At 36.6% G+C, this 22463-nt stretch overlaps 1 protein-coding gene across 4 annotated transcripts in view; it reads left to right on the forward strand.

Annotated features, from left to right (window-relative positions):
• The first annotated feature begins 421 nt into the window (after window positions 1–421).
• LOC149839399 (glucose-1-phosphate adenylyltransferase large subunit 1-like) overlaps window positions 422–22463 on the forward strand; it is a 23646-nt gene continuing 1604 nt past the window's right edge. Inside the window, exons 1-15 of one of the 4 annotated variants that reach the window (XM_090004114.1) lie at window positions 422–560; window positions 3067–3352; window positions 7440–7562; window positions 7824–7997; window positions 8144–8236; window positions 15436–15519; window positions 15639–15694; window positions 15815–15908; window positions 16039–16151; window positions 21063–21135; window positions 21311–21391; window positions 21485–21571; window positions 21647–21751; window positions 22008–22114; window positions 22204–22264. In XM_090004114.1, coding sequence (XP_089860240.1) covers window positions 3107–3352; window positions 7440–7562; window positions 7824–7997; window positions 8144–8236; window positions 15436–15519; window positions 15639–15694; window positions 15815–15908; window positions 16039–16151; window positions 21063–21135; window positions 21311–21391; window positions 21485–21571; window positions 21647–21751; window positions 22008–22114; window positions 22204–22264 — 1497 coding nt within the window. In that variant the 5' untranslated portion in view covers window positions 422–560; window positions 3067–3106. Of the gene's footprint in view, window positions 561–1372; window positions 2114–3041; window positions 3353–7439; window positions 7563–7823; window positions 7998–8143; window positions 8237–15435; window positions 15520–15638; window positions 15695–15814; window positions 15909–16038; window positions 16152–21062; window positions 21136–21310; window positions 21392–21484; window positions 21572–21646; window positions 21752–22007; window positions 22115–22203; window positions 22265–22463 lie in introns of those variants that run through there. The other 3 variants (XM_090004113.1, XM_090004112.1, XM_090004116.1) reach the window with 3 other exon arrangements.

Raw genomic sequence — 22463 nt, forward strand, 5'->3', positions numbered from 1 at the left:
ACAGGAGGTCATTTAAATCATTTTAAAGAAAACCCACTCCCTCCCTTTTATTGGTTTAATTGGGGCTTGATTAAGATCCGATGTCATTTGTGCTCCAATATATATATATATATATATATATATGAGAAAAAAACCACATCCGCATCCAACTTGATATGGATCGATCCTGATCCATACCCGAGTCCAGCTCACGGCTTTTAGCTTTTCCTCCAGGGACAAAATCGTCATCTCACAAAATTTGAATTCCAATAGTTTTGGAGTAAATGACGAATTTGCCCGTGTGTGAAGATATGAACGTCATTGTTTGAATAGGTAAGGGTAACATGGGCCTTTCAGACGTATAAAGATCCCAGAAAGCGCGCCTACTTTCTGTGAGTCGTGGCGCGTCATTCGCGGACAAACTACTACACTTCGCCTCACTGTCATTGTTTCCTTCTTTGCAGGCTTTTTTATTCGGAAAGACAGATTTTTTCTTCCCTTCTCTTTCCGGGAAAGTTAGGGTTTTTTTGTTCGGACGGCGATTTCTTTGGATGATCGGAGGCACGATCTCTGCTTCTTCGGTGAGTCTACTCCTCTCCTGCACGAAATCCGCGTTTTGTGCATTTTTTTCTTGATTTCCGTGGCTGTATGTGCACGAAATCGCGTTTTTTGAAGGATCGAGTCGAGTTTTGGTCCTGCGTGCATATTTTTTTTCGCTTCTTTCGTGCTTAAATTTGCTTGATATCTCGATCTTGAAGAATTTAAGTAGCATTCTTGGCGGATTACCTCGTCGTTTTGTGTGAGATTGGATTTGATGGACGGAATACGTTTTTGTGAATATTTAGTGGACATTGCGGGATTGTACTCTGGAGAAGGGCTTATTGTCGTTAAATGTTCGAGATCTTGTTTTTTGGTGGATTTAGAGTAGAATTCTTGGTGGACAGCGTCTGCATTTTGCATGAATTTGAATTTGATCCGTAGAACGGGTTTCATTATTTGGTGGAATGAACTTTTTTTTTTTGAGTCGGTATTTTACTTTACCGCTGTGATTTTCTGGAGCTTAATCTGTTACAAAAAACTTCCGGAGCTTAACATTCTGCCTTGTGTGAGATTGGATTTGATCGATGGAATCGGTTTTGTGGACTACGTTTTTTGTGAATATTTAGCGGAAATTTGCGGGATTATTCTCTGGAGGACTTATCGTCGTTAAAATTGCTCGAGATCTTGTTTTTTTTGGATTTAGGGTACTTTTGGAGGTAAGAAACATATAAGAAAAGTGATACTAGGAAAACTGTCCGACCCTCTATGAAAGAGTTTTTCTAAGAAGTACATTTTTTTTTATAGGAAACATTATCAGGAGTGGAAGAACAAGAGACAATGATGATTTACACTCCTCCTCACTACCACCACCATTCATCTCACCACCAACACCCACTACCACCCACATCCCTTTCGAAAAACCACTCTCTCCAGGCTGAAAAACCGTCCTACCCACTATGATTTAATGGGTCCTCTGATCTCATCGATCACCATCCTCCTGGTCCTGTGCACCACCCTCCTCCCCACCGCCGAACCTGTCCCAACCTGTTCGATGTCAGGTTCGAGCAGACCCTCTCCGCCCTCTTCAGTTCTCTCATCTGCTAGGCTGCCCAGAACAGCTTCTACAAGATCACCGCCGGCTCCGGCGACCATGCCATCTCTAGCCTCTTTCAGTGTCGTGGCGACTTGAGCAACCGCGACTGCGTCAATCGGCTTCCGACAGAGGCACCCCGCTGCCACTGCAGCCCGGGCCCAGCTCCAGGGATGTTACCTCCAGTACTCCACCGGACGGTGGTTCCGGTGGTTACGGTGCTGGAGAAGCTCCACCCCTCCCCCGCTCCTCTCTCTCATTTTCCGTTTTAGTTTTCTCCTGTTACACAAGAAATATCAAAACTTCTCATAGGCAAAATTTCCTTTTCCTATGAGATTTTTTTTTGTTTTCAAACGTGCCCTTAGAGTGGAATTCTTGGTGGACAACCTCTGCATTTTTCATGAATTTGAATTTGATCAGTAGAACAGGTTTCGTTCTCTGGTGGAATGAAGTTTCTAATTTGTTGATCTGTGATATGAACGGTCTTTCAGTAAGCAGATCTTGGTAAGACGGGTGTTTTCCTTTACCGCTGTAGAGCTTAACATTCTTGCATCTCTTTCCCCAACAGGATGCTAGAATTTGATCTGAAATTGTAAAGAATTTGGTTCGTTTTGGCGCTTACGAGTTTTCTTCGTGTATTTGAGATGAAAATCCGCGTCTCATGCCTCATGTCTGGGATATTCGTTCCAAGTCGGAATAAAAGCATGTCCAGTAGCTTTGCCTTGAAACTTTACTGCCAGAGTCACGTGAGAAAGAGAGAGAGAGAGAGAGAGAGAGAGAGAGAGAGAGAGAGAGAGAGAGAGAGAGAGTCATTCCTTGCTCGGAATCGCGGCAAACGACTTTTTGAACTACATTCTCAAATAATTATGCTAGCTAACTTGAGCTAGAGATCATGGTATATCACCATACAATGCGCGAGGAGGTTATCCCATCGCATTCTCGAAACTTTGGAACGATTCCGATTACGTAAAGCATTTGTTTATTCATTTTTCGTTCGATGCAGTTGAATGCAGCCGGGCCCTGTCATGGCCCATTCGCTTATCGAGTTATATAATAGCAAACTAAAACAGCACGGGAGGAAATGTTTAATATTTAGGCGGTGGATTTAGTGGGGTTGAAAGCCCCAGCTGTTACCGGTGAAATTGGCTAAATAGAGTCTTGAAAAACAAAAAGGGCAGATGCGTGTCAACGTCTAGGAAGCCGGCGCGTGGACAGAGCTCGCAGAATCCCCATGAAATTTTGTTTGGGTTCACTTGGATGATAATTCAAAGTATAATTTAGGGCGGTCGTCGTGCTGGGGTATTTGTTTTGCTCGACATATTCTTTTCTTCTTCCGGTAATACACGGTCACTTTTCTTGCGTGGGTGCTCACCTCAGCTGTCATGTAATTTTTTTTCGTTGGCTGATGGTTTTGTGTACTATGAATGTTTAGGTTAATCGCCGTCTTCTGTATCCAGTGTGTTCCTGCTGATCGTGTTGCTATCGGTGCTGGCGATTATGGGCGTTTCACAAATTCATCCCACAGGGGTCCTGCCGTGTGATTTGTCTTTGAACCTCAAGAAGAATCATGGACAGCACCATAGGACGGCCTCCGCTTTCTTTGGGGAGAAAATGTGGGCACGGTCAATCAATGAGGTGACGGGTTCACAGTGGAAAACAGCCTTTGAGAACAGGGGGATAAAGAAGATTTCCGGCATTAGGACGATTACCTCTGTACTTGCGGATGTGACCAAAGAGCTCATGGTAACATACTTTGATCGATCCCCTTGATGGTAGCTCTGTAGATCGCGGTGTTCCCCTGTTTTGCTTTTGGAATGAACATTGTTTTCGTTGACTAAAGCACTTAATTGGGATAGTGGTCTAGAGAAAGTTAATCTTCAAAATTTTGGAACTGCTCCTTTGTTAACAAAAAATTTACGGGTTTCATAGTTTTATGGTTTGTCATATTGGGAGATTGATGCATTGTTTCCCTTTTTTCTCTCTACTTTCTACAAACCAATGTGGTTGACTTTTCCTGCTTAGGCTTGCGTAGCAAGAAATAGGTTCCACACACTTCACTATGCTCGCTATTCTACAGAAACAGACGCCTGAACCCTATTGACCTATGATGCCACCGACCATGCAGGGATAAAAAATGCCAACTTTGAGAATTAAGCCTAGGTTTCTTGCATAAACAGCTCATGCATGCTAAGGTGTGTAATCCAGTTGTATTATAGTTGCAAGGTTTCATTCATTCCCGCTGCTTCTGCAAGATTTTGATGGCAAATTGGTGGGCGCAAAATCACTCGTGGCTTGAGCTGCTGAATTATCTTCTATGAAGCAAAGGTGGTTGAATTAACAAATAGTCTGTATTAACCAGGGTTGGATAGAAATTTGACATCTTTTTCAGCGCTGATCCAATGTCATCCTTAGAGATTCTCTCTCCAAAGAAAACTGTTAATGCTGTTTAGTTCTACTTGCCTCTGTCCACCATCAGTTGTTAATCTTTTGTTAGAAGCTATATACTTTTTCACATCATGGCTTTTAAAATCAAAGCTGGCATCAAAGTCACATTCCGTATAAAACCAATTGACCTTCCCAATAAGTAGAGGAACCAAATCCTATGCATGAATCTTATTGTGTAGTATGCTCTTTTGCCAAATGTTATTGGTACTGATATTGAGGAACAACTCAGTGATAGCATCATGATATCAAAAGCTTGAGATAGATACAATTTCAGAACATGAAATGCTTCACGCTGGTGTAAAAACTTCATGGGAAAGGAGCTGACTAGGTGAAAATATGTGGGATACATGATACTAGAATGTACATGATGCATCTGCACGTCTGTGCATTGTCATTACAACAGGACATATGGCTTCTATCCCATACCCTACCTATTATGAAACAAAGTGACCTGGATTCTTACCCATAAATGGCCACAGTTTTTGGGAGGAACATGATCAACTAATTTGATATGAAAAGAGTAAGCAAAACGATGAGAAATGCCTAAACCAGTTGGTCTGTTGGAAGCAAAAGATTGTAGTAGGCATGCACTATATGGATCACTTGAATCTTGGTCTGGACATGATAACATGAAAATAAACAAATTTCCTGTAGAAAGTAAAAGAACAATATTGCTGCTGTTGAGTTCAGTTGAGCTATGTGAGCTGATTTGACCTGTAGGGGATGTGATCCTATTGGAGTTGAGGAAGCTGGCTTATATTGTTGCAGTCCCCTCCATAGGTCTTGTGAGACTATGAATGGGTTCAGGACACCGAAATATTTGCAATTAAATCCTAGATCTGTGGGGTTAAGAACCAAAATCATGGGACCTATGTAAATTGCGATTCACCCCTAGTAAGGGTCTGTCAGGTCAGCTCACAGTTGTGAGAGTACATAATCATGGTTTTCTCTCGCTGCATGGTTTGAGCAAAGTCCTGGACTTGACCAAATCTGGAAGTAGTTTAATTAGAAAAGGCATTTACATGCATTTAACTTATTGATGTCAACTCTGACTTTCTAGATACCAAGGTTCACAATTAAAAACCATAGCAAGACGTTCAAATGAGTTCAAATTTTACGGAAGTAAAATATGGATTCTTTTTCTGATATCCTCCTTGTCAATCTATGGCAAGTTACAAGTTTCATGGTTAGGATAATAGGGTTAAGCCTGCAGAGGCTTATGTCTTCATGCTACCAGGCTCAAGTCCTTAGCTATTTGTAACAACTTAGTGTTTTCACTGAAACACCAAGAAGGCAATAGGTTAACAATTTAACAAGGTTATCTGCTCTCACCTAAGGATGTAAATGGTTTGGATTTGTGTTTGATGTGACAGATACCATATCCAACTAATTGGATGTTGGCTAAATGGATTTGGATTCGGGTGTGAAAAGCTCATGCCAAATCCAGTTTTGTAAATGTAATTGTATTTGGATATCCATTGAATCCGGATATCCATCGGATTTGGTAGCAAAAAATCAAAGCCATATTTGCCTCCAATTATAATCAGATATAGTTTTGGCTTACTAAATTCAATTAAATGGAGTTTCATTTGTAATGAGATATTGCAGAAATATAAAGAGTGCTTAGAAGCACTTACAACAATGAATAAAAGAGACAATCTCACAAGTCCACTAAGGGACAATACAAACACAAGCCTTCAAGAAGGCAACAATATAAAAGGCCTCTTATTGAAAAGAGAGAGAGCTCTCAAGCATGCATACATACAAGGGGTTCACCCCTATTTATACAAGAGGGAGTGGAAGGAAAAGGGAGACCAAGGGCCTCAAAAGGAGAGCCCAAAAGGGGGCTCCCATGGAGTCGTTGGGAGCCCCCAACGGTCACATTTGTGACCGTTGGGGGCTCCAACGACTCTATGGTTGGAGCCCCTTTTGGTTCCTAAAAAATGAAAAACAAAAAATAAAAAAGAAATTACATTTTAACAAAAAATAAAAATAGTTGTTTTCTAAAACAACTATGTGAAATTACAAAAATACCCCTATCGGGTATTGATGTAATATATATATATATGTGTGTAATTTCACATATATATATATATATATATATATATATATATATATGGAGTACATTTTAACATCATTCAGTCGAATATTGGATAAAATCCAACTAGTTGACATCCCTACTCCCACCATAATTAACTTCACGATGATTCCCGATAAACTAATTGACTCAAGACATAATTCTGTGGAGTTGATTGTGGATCTTAGCACATGTGTATTCCCTGTGCTGTGGCCATTACTAAATACGCTGCTGAAAATCCATTCTCATGATAGATTTAAGTACCTGATCTCTGGAGGCTATATCACATAGATATGCTGCAGATATGGAATACAGCAATTTTCTTATGACTAGCATATAATGGAATGATGGGGCATCCTGTGAAAATAGCCTGGAGGCCTTTGATATTATATGTGGATTATCTCAAGTATTTTACCTATGTGACTGCAGACTTTGTGCCAAGCCATGATCATGTAGGCCCTACTTTGAATCATTTGCATTAGCATCCATTTTCATAGAACTTATCTCCACCTGATCACATATAATCTTATGCATGAAAGAAATTATCCTCTTTGAGTCTAGTAGCAATATACAGTGTATGAAGTTTATTGCTTCAGGAAGGAAGCAAATGCAATGCTATACAGAGACCAAAACAAAAATAATACATTATACAAAGTAAACTATGTACTAAAGTAAGAAGAACAATATGTCAAATAATTTTCCCAGGTTTATAAGGGATACACTATATTTGCTATTCAGAAGGTGCTAGACCCAACAATTAAGAGAAAATGAAAAGTCTGAAGATGGAAATGTGTCAATAAATTAAAAAATGAGTAACCAGTCCATAGCTACAGTTTCTTTCTGCAGATAAATAAATGGAATGACTGGAAAATGATGAGAGTACCTGAAATTTCATGCTTATATTAGCTAAAAGGAAGAAAATTTCCATTTTGAGGAGTAATTGATAAAAAGAAAAAGAAAAAAATCTGAATGCAATGGACTAAGTATGCCTAAGGTTCTAACCTAATGTATAAGTACAGGCCATGGCCAATGTATGCTAGTCTACTGTATTATGTGAAAGTTGTAAAATTTAACATAGGTTCTCTTTCTCATCCTTCTTTATGGATGCTAACCAGTTGCACTGAATGGGTGTCTCCAGTTACTTTAGAATTGGATACGTGGTGTTTATCAATTGGATTAGTTGAGGTTCTAACCAAGTTTCTTCTAGTTACAACCAAGTTTCTTCTCATTATGTTTTGCCAGTCAGAATCTTTTATATTATGCTTCTTGTTGAACACTTTTAATTTGTTCTTGCGCATATGAATGAAGAATTTTCAGGCCCCGATATTTGGAAAGCCAGAATCAGATCCAAAAACTGTTGCTTCAATCATATTAGGTGGAGGAGCTGGAACTCGCCTGTTTCCTCTGACTCGTAGAAGAGCAAAGCCAGCTGTAAGAAAATAATTTCGTGTACTTGCCTTTCAGTTGCACTGAGTATTATACTCTACCTGCATCTAGGTTTGTGGTTTGTTGAGATAGCCATCATTTGGTTATGAACTCTTTACTAGGCCTTCAACAAGGAAGCAGAGAGGTCACCACACAAGATGGTTTATTGTTGTGTTCAAATATAGAATCCATCTGTCAACTGCATATGAGAAATGAGATTTGACTTTGGATGACCTCTGCTCTAATTATTGATTATGTGGTTCTTAGGTACCAATTGCAGGGTGCTATAGGCTTATTGATGTTCCAATGAGTAACTGTATTAACAGCGGAATAAACAAAATTTACATATTGACACAATTCAATTCTCAATCACTGAACCGGCATCTTGCTCGTATATACAATTTTGGAAATGGTGTAAACTTTGGCGATGGATTTGTTGAGGTATGTTGTCTTTGTGGTGATATTTGTAGTTGTAAAGCAGTATGGTATATGCACTTTGATGACAGAAATATTTTTCCGAAACTTGAGGGAATTTGGTTCTTCCTAATTTCCCCATTACGGTATGCATTTTTGTTCATGTGATGAAGGTACTGGCAGCTACTCAGACTCCAGGTGAATCTGGAAAAAGATGGTTTCAAGGAACAGCTGATGCTGTAAGACAATTCATATGGCTCTTTGAGGTACATTATGTTTCTCAATAGTATCTACTCATCATGCATACAATTACATGCACATTCTTGCACTCACTGTTAAAATATGTATATATTCATAATATAATGAATATATATATATATATATATATATATATATATATATATATATATATATATATATATATTTTTGATGTAATAAGTAATGCCCATTAGGGTCATTTTAGTCTTTTTACTTTTTCTATATAGATCTGTCCTATAGGGACAGTTTTGTATTTATTTTTGTTTTTTATATTTTTTGTAATTGTCTTAGTTTTGAGGGACTCTTTTAAGTTAGGTTCTTTTTGGACTAGTCAACATATAGTTGACTAGTAAATAGAGCTGTTGGAACAGGCCAACAACTCTATTTCTAGCTGTTGGACTGTTCCAACAGCTCTATTGCGACTACGTCTTTGTGTGTAAATAGGGGTAAAAATCCCCATTTGTTTCCATTGCTTCTCCTAAACATTCTACTCAATAAAGATTATATTTTTTTTGTTATTGTGTTATTGTTTTGACTCTTTGAAGTCTTGTATATGCACTTTGTGCTTGTGTAGTGCTTTAGATATTTTGTAATGTTCTTTATTGGACTTGTAATAGTGCTTGTGCACTTTGTATTTGTTTTTTTGCATATTTCATTACATGGTATCAGAGCCAAGAAAATTTTCTTGGTATTTTGCCTTTTTGGGTCTTGGGATTCTTTGGTTCGAGTTCGTACTTTTTGTAAGAATCATGTTCGATGTATGACTTGAATTCAAGGGAGATCTTGACCCGGTATGTATCTTAAATCTTTATTATTACTTGAGTTGTCTATCTCATGCATTATGCATGAGAAAACACTCATTTTTCTTATCTTTAAAAAAATATTTGTTATTTTTGTTAAAACAAAATCTTTAAATGTTTTTCAAATTTATTGTTGGATTTATTTTTATTAAATATTTTATAAGGTTTATAATATTTATTTGGTTTTGTGAAATGATATTTATATATGTGTATGTTTTTATGAGTTATAGTTTGAATCAAAGTTGTCAGTCGAGGAAGCGGGAGCGGGAAGCGAGGCACTCCTAAAATTTTAGGAAGCGTGGGACAACTTAGGAGCGAACTAGGAAGCGTCTCGAAAGCGACCTAAGAAGCGTCTCGGAAGCGAACCGGGATTCGAGTGAGAAGCGAAAGGAAAGCGAATAAGAATCGAAAGGAAAGCAAAAATGTAATTATATATTTTTATTTTATCAAAAAATAAGATTTATGTCATCATTGACAAAATAAAACATGTATCTAAGACAATAAATAATATAAGTTGTAATTATCTAACAAATGCATCATATTGTAACTGTCAAGCTTTTAAAAAATAATACATCAAGAGAAGATCATAATTCACATTCTTGTTGCAACTATTTAACAAATGCATGCAAGCACTAAATAATGCATTAAGAAAACAAATAAATTTGATTAAAAAGCGTACCTTTTTCAACGAAAGAATCAAATGATTTCTTATTTGATGTTGTGATTGTTGTAATCCATGTGGAAAGGGTATTCTTTCACCTTTTTTTTGTCGACATTTCTTTTCAATTGCCAATGTTATGTAGCATGTTGTTTATCAACTTGTCTTGGTTGTGGCACACTGAATGATCTCTCTCTCTCTCTCTCTCTCTTTTGTGCATGCCTGTGACATAGGTGTGATTATCAAACGGAACTACTACTCTATCTCGACTTGAATTTGCTAGAAACACTCATCTAAACTCTCTTTATAAGCCAAGTTAGCTAACAATTTAAGCTCAGTCACTGATTTGAAGTTGATGTATTGATATGTAATAAAGTCAAACTCAAGCAACACTGAACTCGGTTGGTTCAACTCAAATGGATGTGTGTGTTGTGCGTGCGTTTTAAAAATTCAAAAACCTTAACTTAATATACTTGAAAGTTGAAACTTATCCATTTTTTGTAATTTATTAACTGATGGACAAGTTGGGGCCGACTCTTGCTGAGATTCAAGCCCAGTGCCCCTTGGATTTTTTTTTTGAATGGAACCCAAGACCCCTTGGTTAAGGTATTCAACGTAACATGCAGTTTCTTTTGCCAAAAATACACGTAGATGTCTATACTGATGTAAGCAAGCCGAATGTAAGCAAGCCGACCCGAGGGAATCTTTAGATTGCTCATAATGGGCTTGCTAGTGAATAGTGAATACCAATATCAAGTTGGTGCTTCTGCCTAGTTTAAGCTAGCAAGCTTTAGCTTGCAAAACAAAACAACAGTCTGCATAACAAGACAATGGGTTTTCCTTTTGTTTTAGCACTTAATATAATGAATGCCGACAATAGGTATACATCCCCATGGCATTCAACCCTGTAAGCAACAACTGCAGGGGAATCACCCAGTGTCCCAACGAGTTGCGCGTGCCCAGCGGGTGCAATGACCCCTGCACTATCCAACTACTACCAGTTTATTAATGATAGGTGCCGTGATGCTTACAACTATCCAAGATTCCAAAGGAATCACTATCCAAAAATCATCGTCGAAAGTCGGTGGTTGTGCTAGAGAGAGAGAGAGAGAGAGAGAGAGAGAGGAGTTGAATGATAGGTGAAAAACAAAACCCTAAGCCCCTTTCGGTTTTGTGTTTTTCATGGATTTTGGATAAAGTCCATTTTGCCCCCTTATTAAGAAAATGTTTACTTTACTTTTTTTGTTTTTCACGTGTTATTTTTTTTTTAAATAAAGGGCAAACTCGGCATGTTTTATGCATCCCCCTTTAAAGGGAAGCGTGTATCCCTTTAAAGGAGGACATGTTTCCCTTTAAAATGAAATGTGTCCCCCTTTAAAGGGAAGCACATATCCTTTTAATGGGGACGTGCTTCCCTTTGAAAGGAAACACGTCCCCCTTTAAAGGGAAGCGCGTATCCCTTTAAAGGGGGATGCACTTCCTAAATGGAACACGCACTTCCCCATGCATTTCGGAAGTGCCGTGTTTCGCACTTTCGAAATGCGCTTCCCCTAGTTAATAGGCGTTTTTGGTAACCTTGGTTTGAATCTTATGTTTTTGAGCTTTCTTTATTCAATATATACATATATGATCTAGTATTCTTGAACATGTGTTTTTTGGCACTTAGATGCTTTATTCGATCACTTCATGGTTATAAATGTCAAAAATTGTTCTTATGTATGACTTCAAACTTATTGTTTTTTCGTTGAACTTTTTTTTGTTATTTAATATTGTTAAATATTTTTAAATGATTTGAAATATTTATTTTAAAATGATTTTGTGTGTCATTCACAAGTATGATTTTATGAGATTTTGCTTAACTTGTGTTTGAATTTCTTTCTTTTCTCTTTGATGTATTCTTATGTGAAACATAGAATATTTTACGGAGTATTAAAGATTATATATGGTTAGGGTCTTAGTGATCATGTATATTTTGTTATTTTGAAATTCAAATAAATGGTTTTTCATATTGATATATGATCCTTGTGCACTTGTGATTGTCTTACATACACATTGATGAATGAGTTTGTCTATTCATGCATAAGGAATTGAACATGATTTCTTTATGCAAAACTTGTTCTTTTATGGAAATTATGCGTTCATCTTTGTGGAATTTATGTTGAACTCCTCTTTGAGGTTTATTAATATTTTTTAAGTGTGCCTTTTAAAATTATTAAAAATAGTTATGTTATTGTGTGTTCTCTTGTTGGCCCTTTTAGTGTCTCTTGTGATTGTGCCCATTTGGGAGGTAGTTTCATTGCATTTGAATGGTTTGTGCCTTGTGATTGTGATACTTTTTAGACTCAACTCCTTAATGAATGTTATCTTACATGTTTTTTTCATGTTACCTCGCATGAGTTTTAAGTATTATGCTTCTTACATTCTTGTGTTACTCAATAAAATATTAATTTTTATATTGTGAGCCTTCTTGTGTGTACCCCTTTGTGGGTTTTTGTGAGTGTGTTTCTTAGCGAACACTTTTGTGTTTGTTCACTTGATATTGGTGGACATTTTGGTTCGTGATGGAAAGCTTATTGGTTATTTACTTGGTATTTATAAAATTTGTGTTTTTTTGAGAACCTTCCCTGTGTTTACCCTTTGTGGGTTTTGTAAGTGTATCATTTGTGGTTCACTTTTGTTCTTATCCATTTTGTATCTATTGATGGACATTCATGTTAAAAACTTTCATTGGTGGACATTTTATCTTGTCATATGATTGCATTTATTGCATGTTTTTTCTAAACTAATTTGAGGGTTTCACTTAAATTGGTTCTTGTTCTTTGGAATGTGTCTTTCAAGGTTTTCCTTTTTGCCTCTGTATATGGCTTGGTCCATCACTCTTCTTTTGATACATTCATTATTATTTGTTTAGCCTTATCGAGATGTGTTGTATGCACTTCTGTGTTGTGGAGCCAGAGTTTATGTGTACACCTCTGTCTTCTTATTAGTATAGATTTCCAATGTTTTGGCTTTGATTGATAGTTGATTAACCTTTGGTTCTATGAGTGTTGTATCACTCAATTGTTTTGTGCACCTCGGTGTTGTGGAGCTAGAGGTAGTTGTTGAGGTGAGTTATGTGTACACTTTTGTCTTCTTATCAGTATAGATTGTCAATGTTTTGGCTTTGATTGATAGTTGATTGACCTCTGGTTCTATGAGTGAGTTGTATCACTCATTTGTCTTTTTGGCCTTTGTTGTTTATTAGATTCTCACATCGATTTTTTGTTAGTGATGTTCTATTATTATTTTCTTGTGACCATTTTGGTTCTTATGGATTAAATCTCATATTATTGCAAAAGTTATTGTTTTGATTTGAATATTGTTTTTCAAACCTTCTTGCTTATTGACATCAGTTTGTCTTCGTTATAATATTATTACCTTTCTAGCTTTCTCTACTCTTTTCTTAACTCTTTTCTTATTTGAGTAATTTTTTTCTTTGGATAAAAGATTTTGTTTTATCAGTGTGGTGAATTATATGCACCCGTTGAAACTGATGTTGTTTGCAGTTTTACAAGGATGTGTGCTTCTTGTGGTTGTAGTTGATAGTATTGTTGGTGCATGGTCACTAGTACGGTTATTGCTAACATTTGTGCCTTTGATACACTTGAATTTTGAGGATTGGTGAGCAAATTGGTGTTGAGATTTGCAAATATCATTCCTTTTGTTATGTGGGATTTTTGAAAATCTCTTTATAAACTTTCTAATTCTTTCCGCTGCTCGTTTTTTCCTTGTATGGAAAATGGTTATTCATTGGAAAATTTTCATGCATTATTATATGTGTTGAATATGCTTTAATTGCATGTTGGATATATATTTTGAGAATATTGAGATTTGTTCCATGTTGGTGTAAAATTGTCTATTGGGGGACCCCCCAATGCACCTTTTATGAAAAGTGAAAAATAAAAAGAATAAAAAAAATACAAAAAAATAAAAAGAAAGAAAAGTACAACATATTCCAAATGGAATATGCGCAAGAGGGGAAATTACAATTATACCCTTATCGGGTAAACATAAAATAAAAAAGAGAAATATATATAAATATATATATTTATATATATAGAGATACATATACATATATGTATTATATGTAAATGTATCTCTATTTATATAAGTATATATATTTATATTTACATCAACGATTTTGGGAGATACGTTTTAACAGTTGGTTGTCTTGCATGTTTTGTATGAATTTAATTAATTCCTCGTTTATTGCAAACTCCTTTGAGTTCTTACATTTGATATACATGTTATCGTGTTTTGCTTAGTATAATTAATGAGTGGCATCTTATTTGAAATGTTTACCTAAGCCTTTGGGACATTATTGCAAAATTATTTATATCTTATTGATATTTTATGTGCAAATATGTGTTTTTCTAAGCATTTTGTAAATTAGAAGTATCTTCATTGTGAGGGTGTTCTTGGTCCATAAGTGACCACTTTGCTTTGTATCTCATTGTAGCCTTTAAACACTCGTGTTTCTAATATGTACTTTTTTTTTAGTGATCAAAATTCTACTATGATAAGAAATGATGAAAATATGTTGTTTTTATGGTTATAATTGTCTAAACAAGAAATTCTTAAAATTGATTTTGAAGCATATTCCTTGTGTTTTCCTTGATGGCTATTGTATCCTGCTTGAATTGTTACTAATGTTTCTAAAATCTTAAAATTATTGCTTAAGGTGCATATATTTATTTTTAAAATTGTTTAAGTTATTAGTATCTCTATGTTTTGTTGAGGAACTTAACCATCCTCGCTTTATATATATGAATTAATCATAGTTATTCTTCAATATATATATATATATATTTGTTTTGAATATAAATACATGTATTTTATATCTGTTTTTTAAACTGCTGGGTTAAAACGTTTTTTGTTTAATAACTATTTGGTAATAATATCTTCTTTTGTATAGTTGGAACCTTTGTTTTGCTCTCTTTCTTAAAAATGCTATGGGTCGAGAAAAAAGTTGTCTTTGATGCATTATGAAGATGGAGATAGCAGATGCAGGCATTTGGAAAAGATTATCATTGAAGACTTGGATCCTTTTCTTTGTTTTCTTTTTGTATTTTCAAACTTTCGGTGTTTACACCGTAAGTTTGAGGGGAGGTGTTATATATATATATATAATTTTGTTGTAATAAGTAATGCCTATTAGAGGCATTTTAGTCTTTTTTACTTTTCTATATAGGTCTGTCTTATATGGACAGTTTTGTATTTATTTTTGTTTTTTATATTTTTTGTAATTGTCTTAGTTTTGATGGGCTCTTTTAAGTTAGGTTCTTTTTGGACTAGTTAACATAGAGTTGACTAGTCAATAGAGTTGTTGAAACAGTCCAACAACTCTATTTCTAGCTGTTGGACTGTTTCAACAGCTCTATTGAGACTACCTCTTGTGTATAAATAGGGGTAAAAACCCTCATTTGTTTTCAATGTTTTTCTTAAGCATTTTACTCAATAAAAACTATATTTTTTATGTTCTTGTGTTATTATTTTGACTCTTTGAAGTCTTGTATATGCATTTTGTGCTTGTGTAGTGTCTTAGAGCTTTTGTAATGTTCTTTATTGGACTTGTAATAGTGCATGCACACTTTTTATTTGTTTTTTCGCATATTTCATTACACTCACAACTATAAGGACATTTAGCATGTATTATCGGCATTTAGATCTTTGAAATTGGCACCATCTGATGTTTTGGAAACCATGGCAGGATGTTAAGAACAGACATATAGAGAACATCTTGATACTTTCTGGCGATCATCTTTATCGAATGGATTACATGGAGTTTGTTCAGGTTGTGTTGTTTGCTATGATGCTATCTGATATTAATGTACAAATTTTCTTTTTGCTTCTATCATATATGGCTTTCTTTTTAAACTTGATAAATCTTCTTAACTTGGGTCTTTTTTGCAGAAACACATTGAAAGTGGTGCTGATATATCAGTTTCGTGTGTTCCCATGGATGACAGGTAGGCAATCAAAATGGTAATATTCACCATGATATATTCACTTCAATTTGAAGTTTCTATTGTTTCCAAGGATTAAAACCCTTCATTTTAACCATGACACTTTTATTATTTTTCTTGCAGTCGTGCTTCAGATTTTGGATTGATGAAGATCAATGAAACAGGTCGCATTCAGCAATTTTCTGAAAAACCAAAAGGGGATGATTTGAAAGCCATGGTATTCAATCTTTTTTATCTATTTGTATCACCTATATGTTTGTTTGTGGCTTTATAACTATCTAGATTTCCATGAGGCTTAAAAAATGGGTTCTGATATATTTTTCTTACAAAAATCTTTCTTGATGCAGCAAGTGGACACAACTGTTCTTGGGTTGTCTCCTGAGGATGCAAAGAAGTTTCCATATATTGCATCTATGGGTATATATTTGTTCAAAACAGATGTTCTGCTAAAACTGTTAAGGTGAATCTCTTAAACAAGGCTTCTAGCTACCTATGAGAAGGATTCAATTATGCATGCCTTGATTCTATTAGAGATGCTAAACATAATTCATGCAGATAAGATAAAAAGGATACCAAACACAAGGAACTTGCAAGATCCAGTGATCTTAATTGATGTAGATACACACATATAGCCATGCAGATAAAATGAACAAAAGCATGATCAGGTGGGGACATCAATCTCCAGTTAAAGTAGTCTTTCTTCCATGACAGGATTATGTTTCCGATTCATGATATGTTAATTGGTGCCAATGTATGCGGTGGTTATGGATGCTAAAGTTAAACTCATGAATTAGTCCTGTCCTCACATGATGGACACTCTTCAGGTTAAATGATGGTAGGACCACTGCAGATAGAAACCAAAACTTATCACATGGATACAGATGTAGGAATGGGACACAATGCAGTTATGCTTGGTAGGACATGACAGTTCTTAAAAAGTAGGACATGGGGATACAACCATTCAAACACTTAGATGTGTGTGTGTGTGTGTGTGTGTGTGTGTGTGAATTCTTAACCCATTTCCATAAAACATGAATATCGTCTCAAGTGAAAACTCTTGAACATAAATTCTAGATCACTATAATTAAAAACATTAAATAATAAAATTAAGTTGAAATCGAATTGTAATGAAAATGATGACAAATTTTAAAAGGAAAAGAGTGCAAGTAGACAATGTTGACTGTGTCCTCGATGGAGAAGGCACGAGCGTTGAGGTTCGCCCAGGGACTCAATGATGAACTTTGCAGAAAGGTCCTCGGGGGATGACCTCAGACACTACTGGAGGCGGACATTCTGGATGAGGACTGGAGGTCCTCTAAGAAGATTCAAACCAGAGCGGATTCCCAACCATCTTCATCAGGAGCGAAGAAGGATTCTCAGAAGTCCTTTAAGGAGCCATTCCAGAAGAGCCATCAACATTAGAAGTAGAACCATAGGCTAGCCCTATACCAGAAGCCGCAGAGGTTCAGGGGGAAGGCATTAGTAGCAAAGGCAGCCCACCAGGAATGTCGTAGGTATCAGTGATATCACAAGGGTCATCCTTGTCCCTATGAGACTGGATCATGCTCACATTGTGGCTAGAAGGGCCACTATATCAGATTTTGTCCGAAGAGGTTGGCTCAACCTTAGCCTTTGCAGCAACGGTCGATGCCACAACAAATTCAGCATCAATTGGCTCAGCAGCCGCATCAGCCCCAGTCGGCCCAACAATAGAGAAAGATTGTCGGTCGTGTATATGTGGCCACCGTTCATGAGGCAGGTATGAGTCATCAAGTTATGAAAGGTACTCTAGACATTTCTGGCTTTTTTGCCCAAGTTTTGTTTGATTTCGGTTTGACACATTCTTTTGTGTCTAAGGAATTTGCTAAGTTATTGGACTTTCTTGCATAGAGATGGATAGTTGTGTGGTAATAACCGCACCCTTGGGGTCGAAGACCTATTGTGTTTTGCATCTTGTGAGAGTAGTCGTATTGATAGAAAGTCTTGTGTTTCTGGCTAACCTCATGCTTCTTGAGGTGACGAGCTTTAATGTCATTCTCGAGATGGATTATCTTAGCGAACACTTTGCTAGTTTGAATTATCATAGAAATATGGTTTTGTTGGAGAGACCTAGTTCGCTAGTGTGGTAGCCCACAAGGATGTATCGATCTTTGACGTAGAGGTTGTTCGTGAGTTCGTGGATGTTTTTTCTGAAGTTTTGCCTGGATTACCGCTACGAAGAGATGTGGTGTTTTCTATTGATTTGGTACTTGGTACAACACTTGTCCAAAGCTCCATACCGTATGACGCCAACAAAGTTAGCAACGCTAAAGAAGCAACAGAAGGACTTGTTGGAACGAGGTTTTATCTGGCTGAGTGTTTCATCGTGGGGTGCTTCGGTTCTATTTGTTAAGAAGAAGAATAATTCTTTGCGATTGTGCATTGACTATATGATACTCAATCAAGTGACGATCAAGAACAAGTATCTATTGCCGATGAGTCCAAGCTTGTGCAGAGAGTTAGATCCAAGCGATCAAATACGTGTTCAAGATTCTTGAAATTCCAGATGACAAGAAGATTTTGTCCGGGTCTTATCGTTTGATTGAAGATGCAGCTAAGTGGTGGAAGCCTCAGGAATTTTTGGAGCTGAAGCAAAGCAGGTCTTCATTGATGGAGTATTCGAGCAGGTTTCAATATCTTGAGAGGTATGTGCGAGTGTCGTGTCATGTTAACACAAGATAATATGATAAGTACAGTACCCATGTGGCATAGTCCAAAACAAGCAGCAAAAGCTTAAGGGAAACAATTTTGGCTGAGAGTAAGCACCATATTGGAAGTACTCAGGGAGAAAGAAGATTTTGGTCCACCAATAAACTTGGTTAATGCAAGTGTTGAGTGTTCCTTTTTCTGTTGTTTTAGATGCATATGTTGTACCAGACATCAAATATGAGAAACTATTGGAAGATATTGGTTCACCAGTTGAGAATGAAACCTTTTTTTTAGGGTTAAGAAGAGAAAATAGCCACAAAAAGGATTTGAACCAAGCTTTCAGAAGGTCGCTTTGGAAGCTCGATACTCCTCGCTTCCGAAACTTGTTGAGAGTCTCGATTATCCCACGCTTCTCGTATGCTTTCCCCACGCTTCATCTATTCTTCTTATATGTTCTCTCACTTTTCATATTTTTTATATGTTTTCTCTCACGCTTCTCACTCACTTTCATGTGCTTTCTCTAAATTGGCAGTCATCAATTTTAGATTTTGTTAAAAAATTAATTTTACACTAAAACATCATGAAATTTAAGAATAGTCGCTTTTATTTTAGTTTTTATTTGTGTTTCATTTTGATTCTCATTCAATTCTTATATTACTTTTTTTTATTCCTTGCTTCCCGCTTCCTATACATTTTAAAATGTATTGCTTTTCGCTTCCGCTTCCCGTATCACTCCCGCTTTCACTTCCTAGTCTGACAACCTTGATTTGAACATATAAGTTGATATGAACTTCCAAGAAATAAAAGCGAAATATATTAATGGAGGTATTGTTAGAACTTTCAGTGAATGTCTTGGACCATTGACATGTCAGATTAAGTTGCAGAATGGTAACTTCTACAGCTTGAACATTGGTTTCATGTCACTATTAATTGATGAGTCATGCTATTTGTCAGATGATTATGATGGATCACTTAGATGATGCTTAGGTGATAATGAGGATGCTTTCAAGGTGATTCTCCATGGGTATGCACAGAGGGCTAGTATGGTGCTTCTGGATGTTTAAGAAGGCTGCAATAATGTATCTTAATATCAGAAGGATGAACATCATATCACACTGGATGCTTAAGGTGGACATGATATATCCATTTGGGGATCCAAGAGGAAAAAATTATGGAATATAAGGGTGCATTTGACGGCAAGGAGAAATTATCCGTGATAAATTTATACAGGATAATTTATTATGGAGAAACTTTTTTATGAAAAATATTATTTTTCTATGTTTGAATTGGTAAAAGAAAAAATCATGAAAAACAAATATTGAGTTTGAGAGAAGTAGAAGAAGGAAAGGAAGAAAGAGGAAGAGGAGGTGGGGGTGAAGGAACAGGGGGAGAAGGAGAAAAAGCAGAAATAGGAAGAGAAGGAGGCAGTGGAGGGACAAGGGTAGAAGAAGAGGAGGAGGCCATGGAGGGACAGGGGGAGAAGAAGAAAAAGAAAGAGGAAGTGGAGGCGGTGGAGAGATAGGGGGGAGAGAGAAGAAGAAGAAGAAAGGGAAGAAGGAAGAAAGTGTAAGAGGAGAGGTGGTGGAGACATTGGGGTGGGGTGGGGTGGGGTGGGGTGGGGAGGTGAATACCTCATTCGTTCTTCCCTTTCCTTCCCTCCCCTTTGGTTGGGGCAACACGATCGTCACTGGACGTTAGTCACCGGTGGATGCTCGTCGCAGCCGGGAGGTCTGTCATGCAATGGAAGAGGAGGGATGGAGTGATGGTGCCCCTCTCGTCCTCGCCGTCACATTTTTTTGTTTGTGGTGGTGAGAATTTTTTCACGGGGAAAAAGTTGCGAGGTGGGAATCACGACTTTTCTCCCCCATGTTTGAGATAAAGTTATCCCCGAATTTTTGGGAGAACTTATCTCGTGTTTGATAGAGGCATGGGCCCCACCTTAAAAGGGGAGGGAATTTCTCCACGGGTGAAATTCCCCCACACTATCAAACACACCCTAAATGACAGAAGAATCACCCCATTAAGTCTCATCAGATTAACTGAATTCATATATTACTTTCAGAAATGGGCATTTGGGAGGGAATTTAATTTCTTTGCTCATTCAGTAAGTTGGGGTATCTTTCATTTAAAGCTATAGTTGCAAAGTTTCTCAAAAAGGTGACTGAATAAAAGGGCAAAATTCTAAATTCTACATCACATAGATGCTCCATTTCTCTTTTATGTATTCAAGCCAGACTTGTATGATGTTAAGACACCACATGGGACACTTTGATGCATAGTAGGTATTTGTTATGGATTATATGTTACTCAGACACTAAAAGGGGTTGGTGAGAGACTCAGGTTCAAAGTGTCAAACACAGGCTTTCAAATCTAGCTTTAAGGACATGTTCCTGTGTGCTGTTTGTGCATTGGTGCATCACAACACAGGCACTCACACACCCACACACACACACACAACAAATTTATGGTCAAGATGTATGGCTTGCTGACTTAAACTAGCTTACTGTATATATGTATATATTTAGAAATTTTATATCCTGACTGAATGAACTAGTCTTTGATGTGGCACAATTCTTGTGTATCAGAATAAATATTGTCACATCTTAGATGCGTATGTTAGCGTACTATTGCATTACCACGTTTAGCAGTCATTCTGACGTTAAGCACTATCTTATTTTTCCAGGTGGCGCTATCCCACTGCAAATGACTTTGGATCTGAAATCATTCCCATGGCTGCTGAAGAATACCATGTACAGGTAACTGATTTTGTGAAATCTTGTGTGTTGTTTTAGTTTTGTATCAAGCAGTCTTTGTGTGCTTATAGAGGAAATATTTTTTTATCATATTTTTCATGACTTAAATTTCCATACTCCATCTGATACAGAGTAACCTTTGTAATGAGGGTGATTATTCGTTTTTGCCCTTTACCAGGCATACTTGTTTAATGATTACTGGGAAGATATTGGGACCATACGATCTTTCTTTGATGCAAATTTGGCTTTGACAGATCAGGTATTTTAGTCTGTTGAATTTATTTATTATTGTATTTCTTTATAATTTTCTTTTAATTCTAGAATCTGACTCAGTTTATTGCTTTCTGTCTAGCCTCCTAAATTTCACTTCTATGACCCGCTGAAGCCAGTCTTAACATCTCCTCGATTTTTACCACCAACTAAAATAGAGAAATGCCGGGTATGTATTAGTACTTGCAGATTCTGCTTGGTTTATACATATCTGGTTGTATGTGATTAATTAAAACTACTGCAGGTTCTGAACTCTATCATTTCACATGGATGCTTCTTAAGCGAGTGCAGTGTTGAACATTCTGTTGTTGGTGTGCGTTCAAGATTGGAGTACGGGGTTGAGCTGATAGTGAGTTTCGCAATATCGGTCTGATTTATTTTTTGCTTTTGTTTAGCATTGACATGGATATCATATTGAAATTTGAATGTGCAAAAAGTCTGATGTAATCAACCATAAGAACGATTGGTGGAATTGGTATACCCTTTCTTTTTCTGTCCATCATGATATTTGGTTGTTTTTAAGATTATTCGTACTTTTTCCAGGTACCTGTTTTAGTTATATCTTGATTTTATCTTTTGTTTACTACGTTATATGTGCCTTTCAGGATACAATGATGATGGGCGCTGATTATTATCAAACTGAAGCAGAAAGAGCATCTGCTCTGGCTGAGGGAAGTGTTCCTATTGGTGTAGGAGAGAACACCAAAATCAGGTTTTCCTGATCAACATTGAGTTAGTGAATTTAATGCTGACCTGAGAATTGGGCAGCTCCTGACCTTTTTCTTTTCTGTTCTTTTTTAGAAATTGTATCATTGATAAGAACGCAAGAATTGGAAAGAACGTGGTCATAGCAAATACAGATGTAAGCTCTCTCTCTCTTACATTACCACTTTATCATGTTGTAAAAACAGTTTTATCATGGTGAATCTTGATTTTAGCTAGTTGAAAAAAACAAATATTTGTGAGCTGGCATCATAGTAAAGAAAAAAATCTTAGAATTATTTGATGTCTCTATTTAATGCTATAATAAGCTGAAAATCTAGTGATGATTGGAGCAACTA

The sequence above is a fragment of the Nuphar pumila genome, chromosome 4 (assembly GCF_984573655.1).
Source record: "Nuphar pumila chromosome 4, dmNupPumi1.hap1.1, whole genome shotgun sequence".
NCBI lineage: Eukaryota > Viridiplantae > Streptophyta > Magnoliopsida > Nymphaeales > Nymphaeaceae > Nuphar > Nuphar pumila.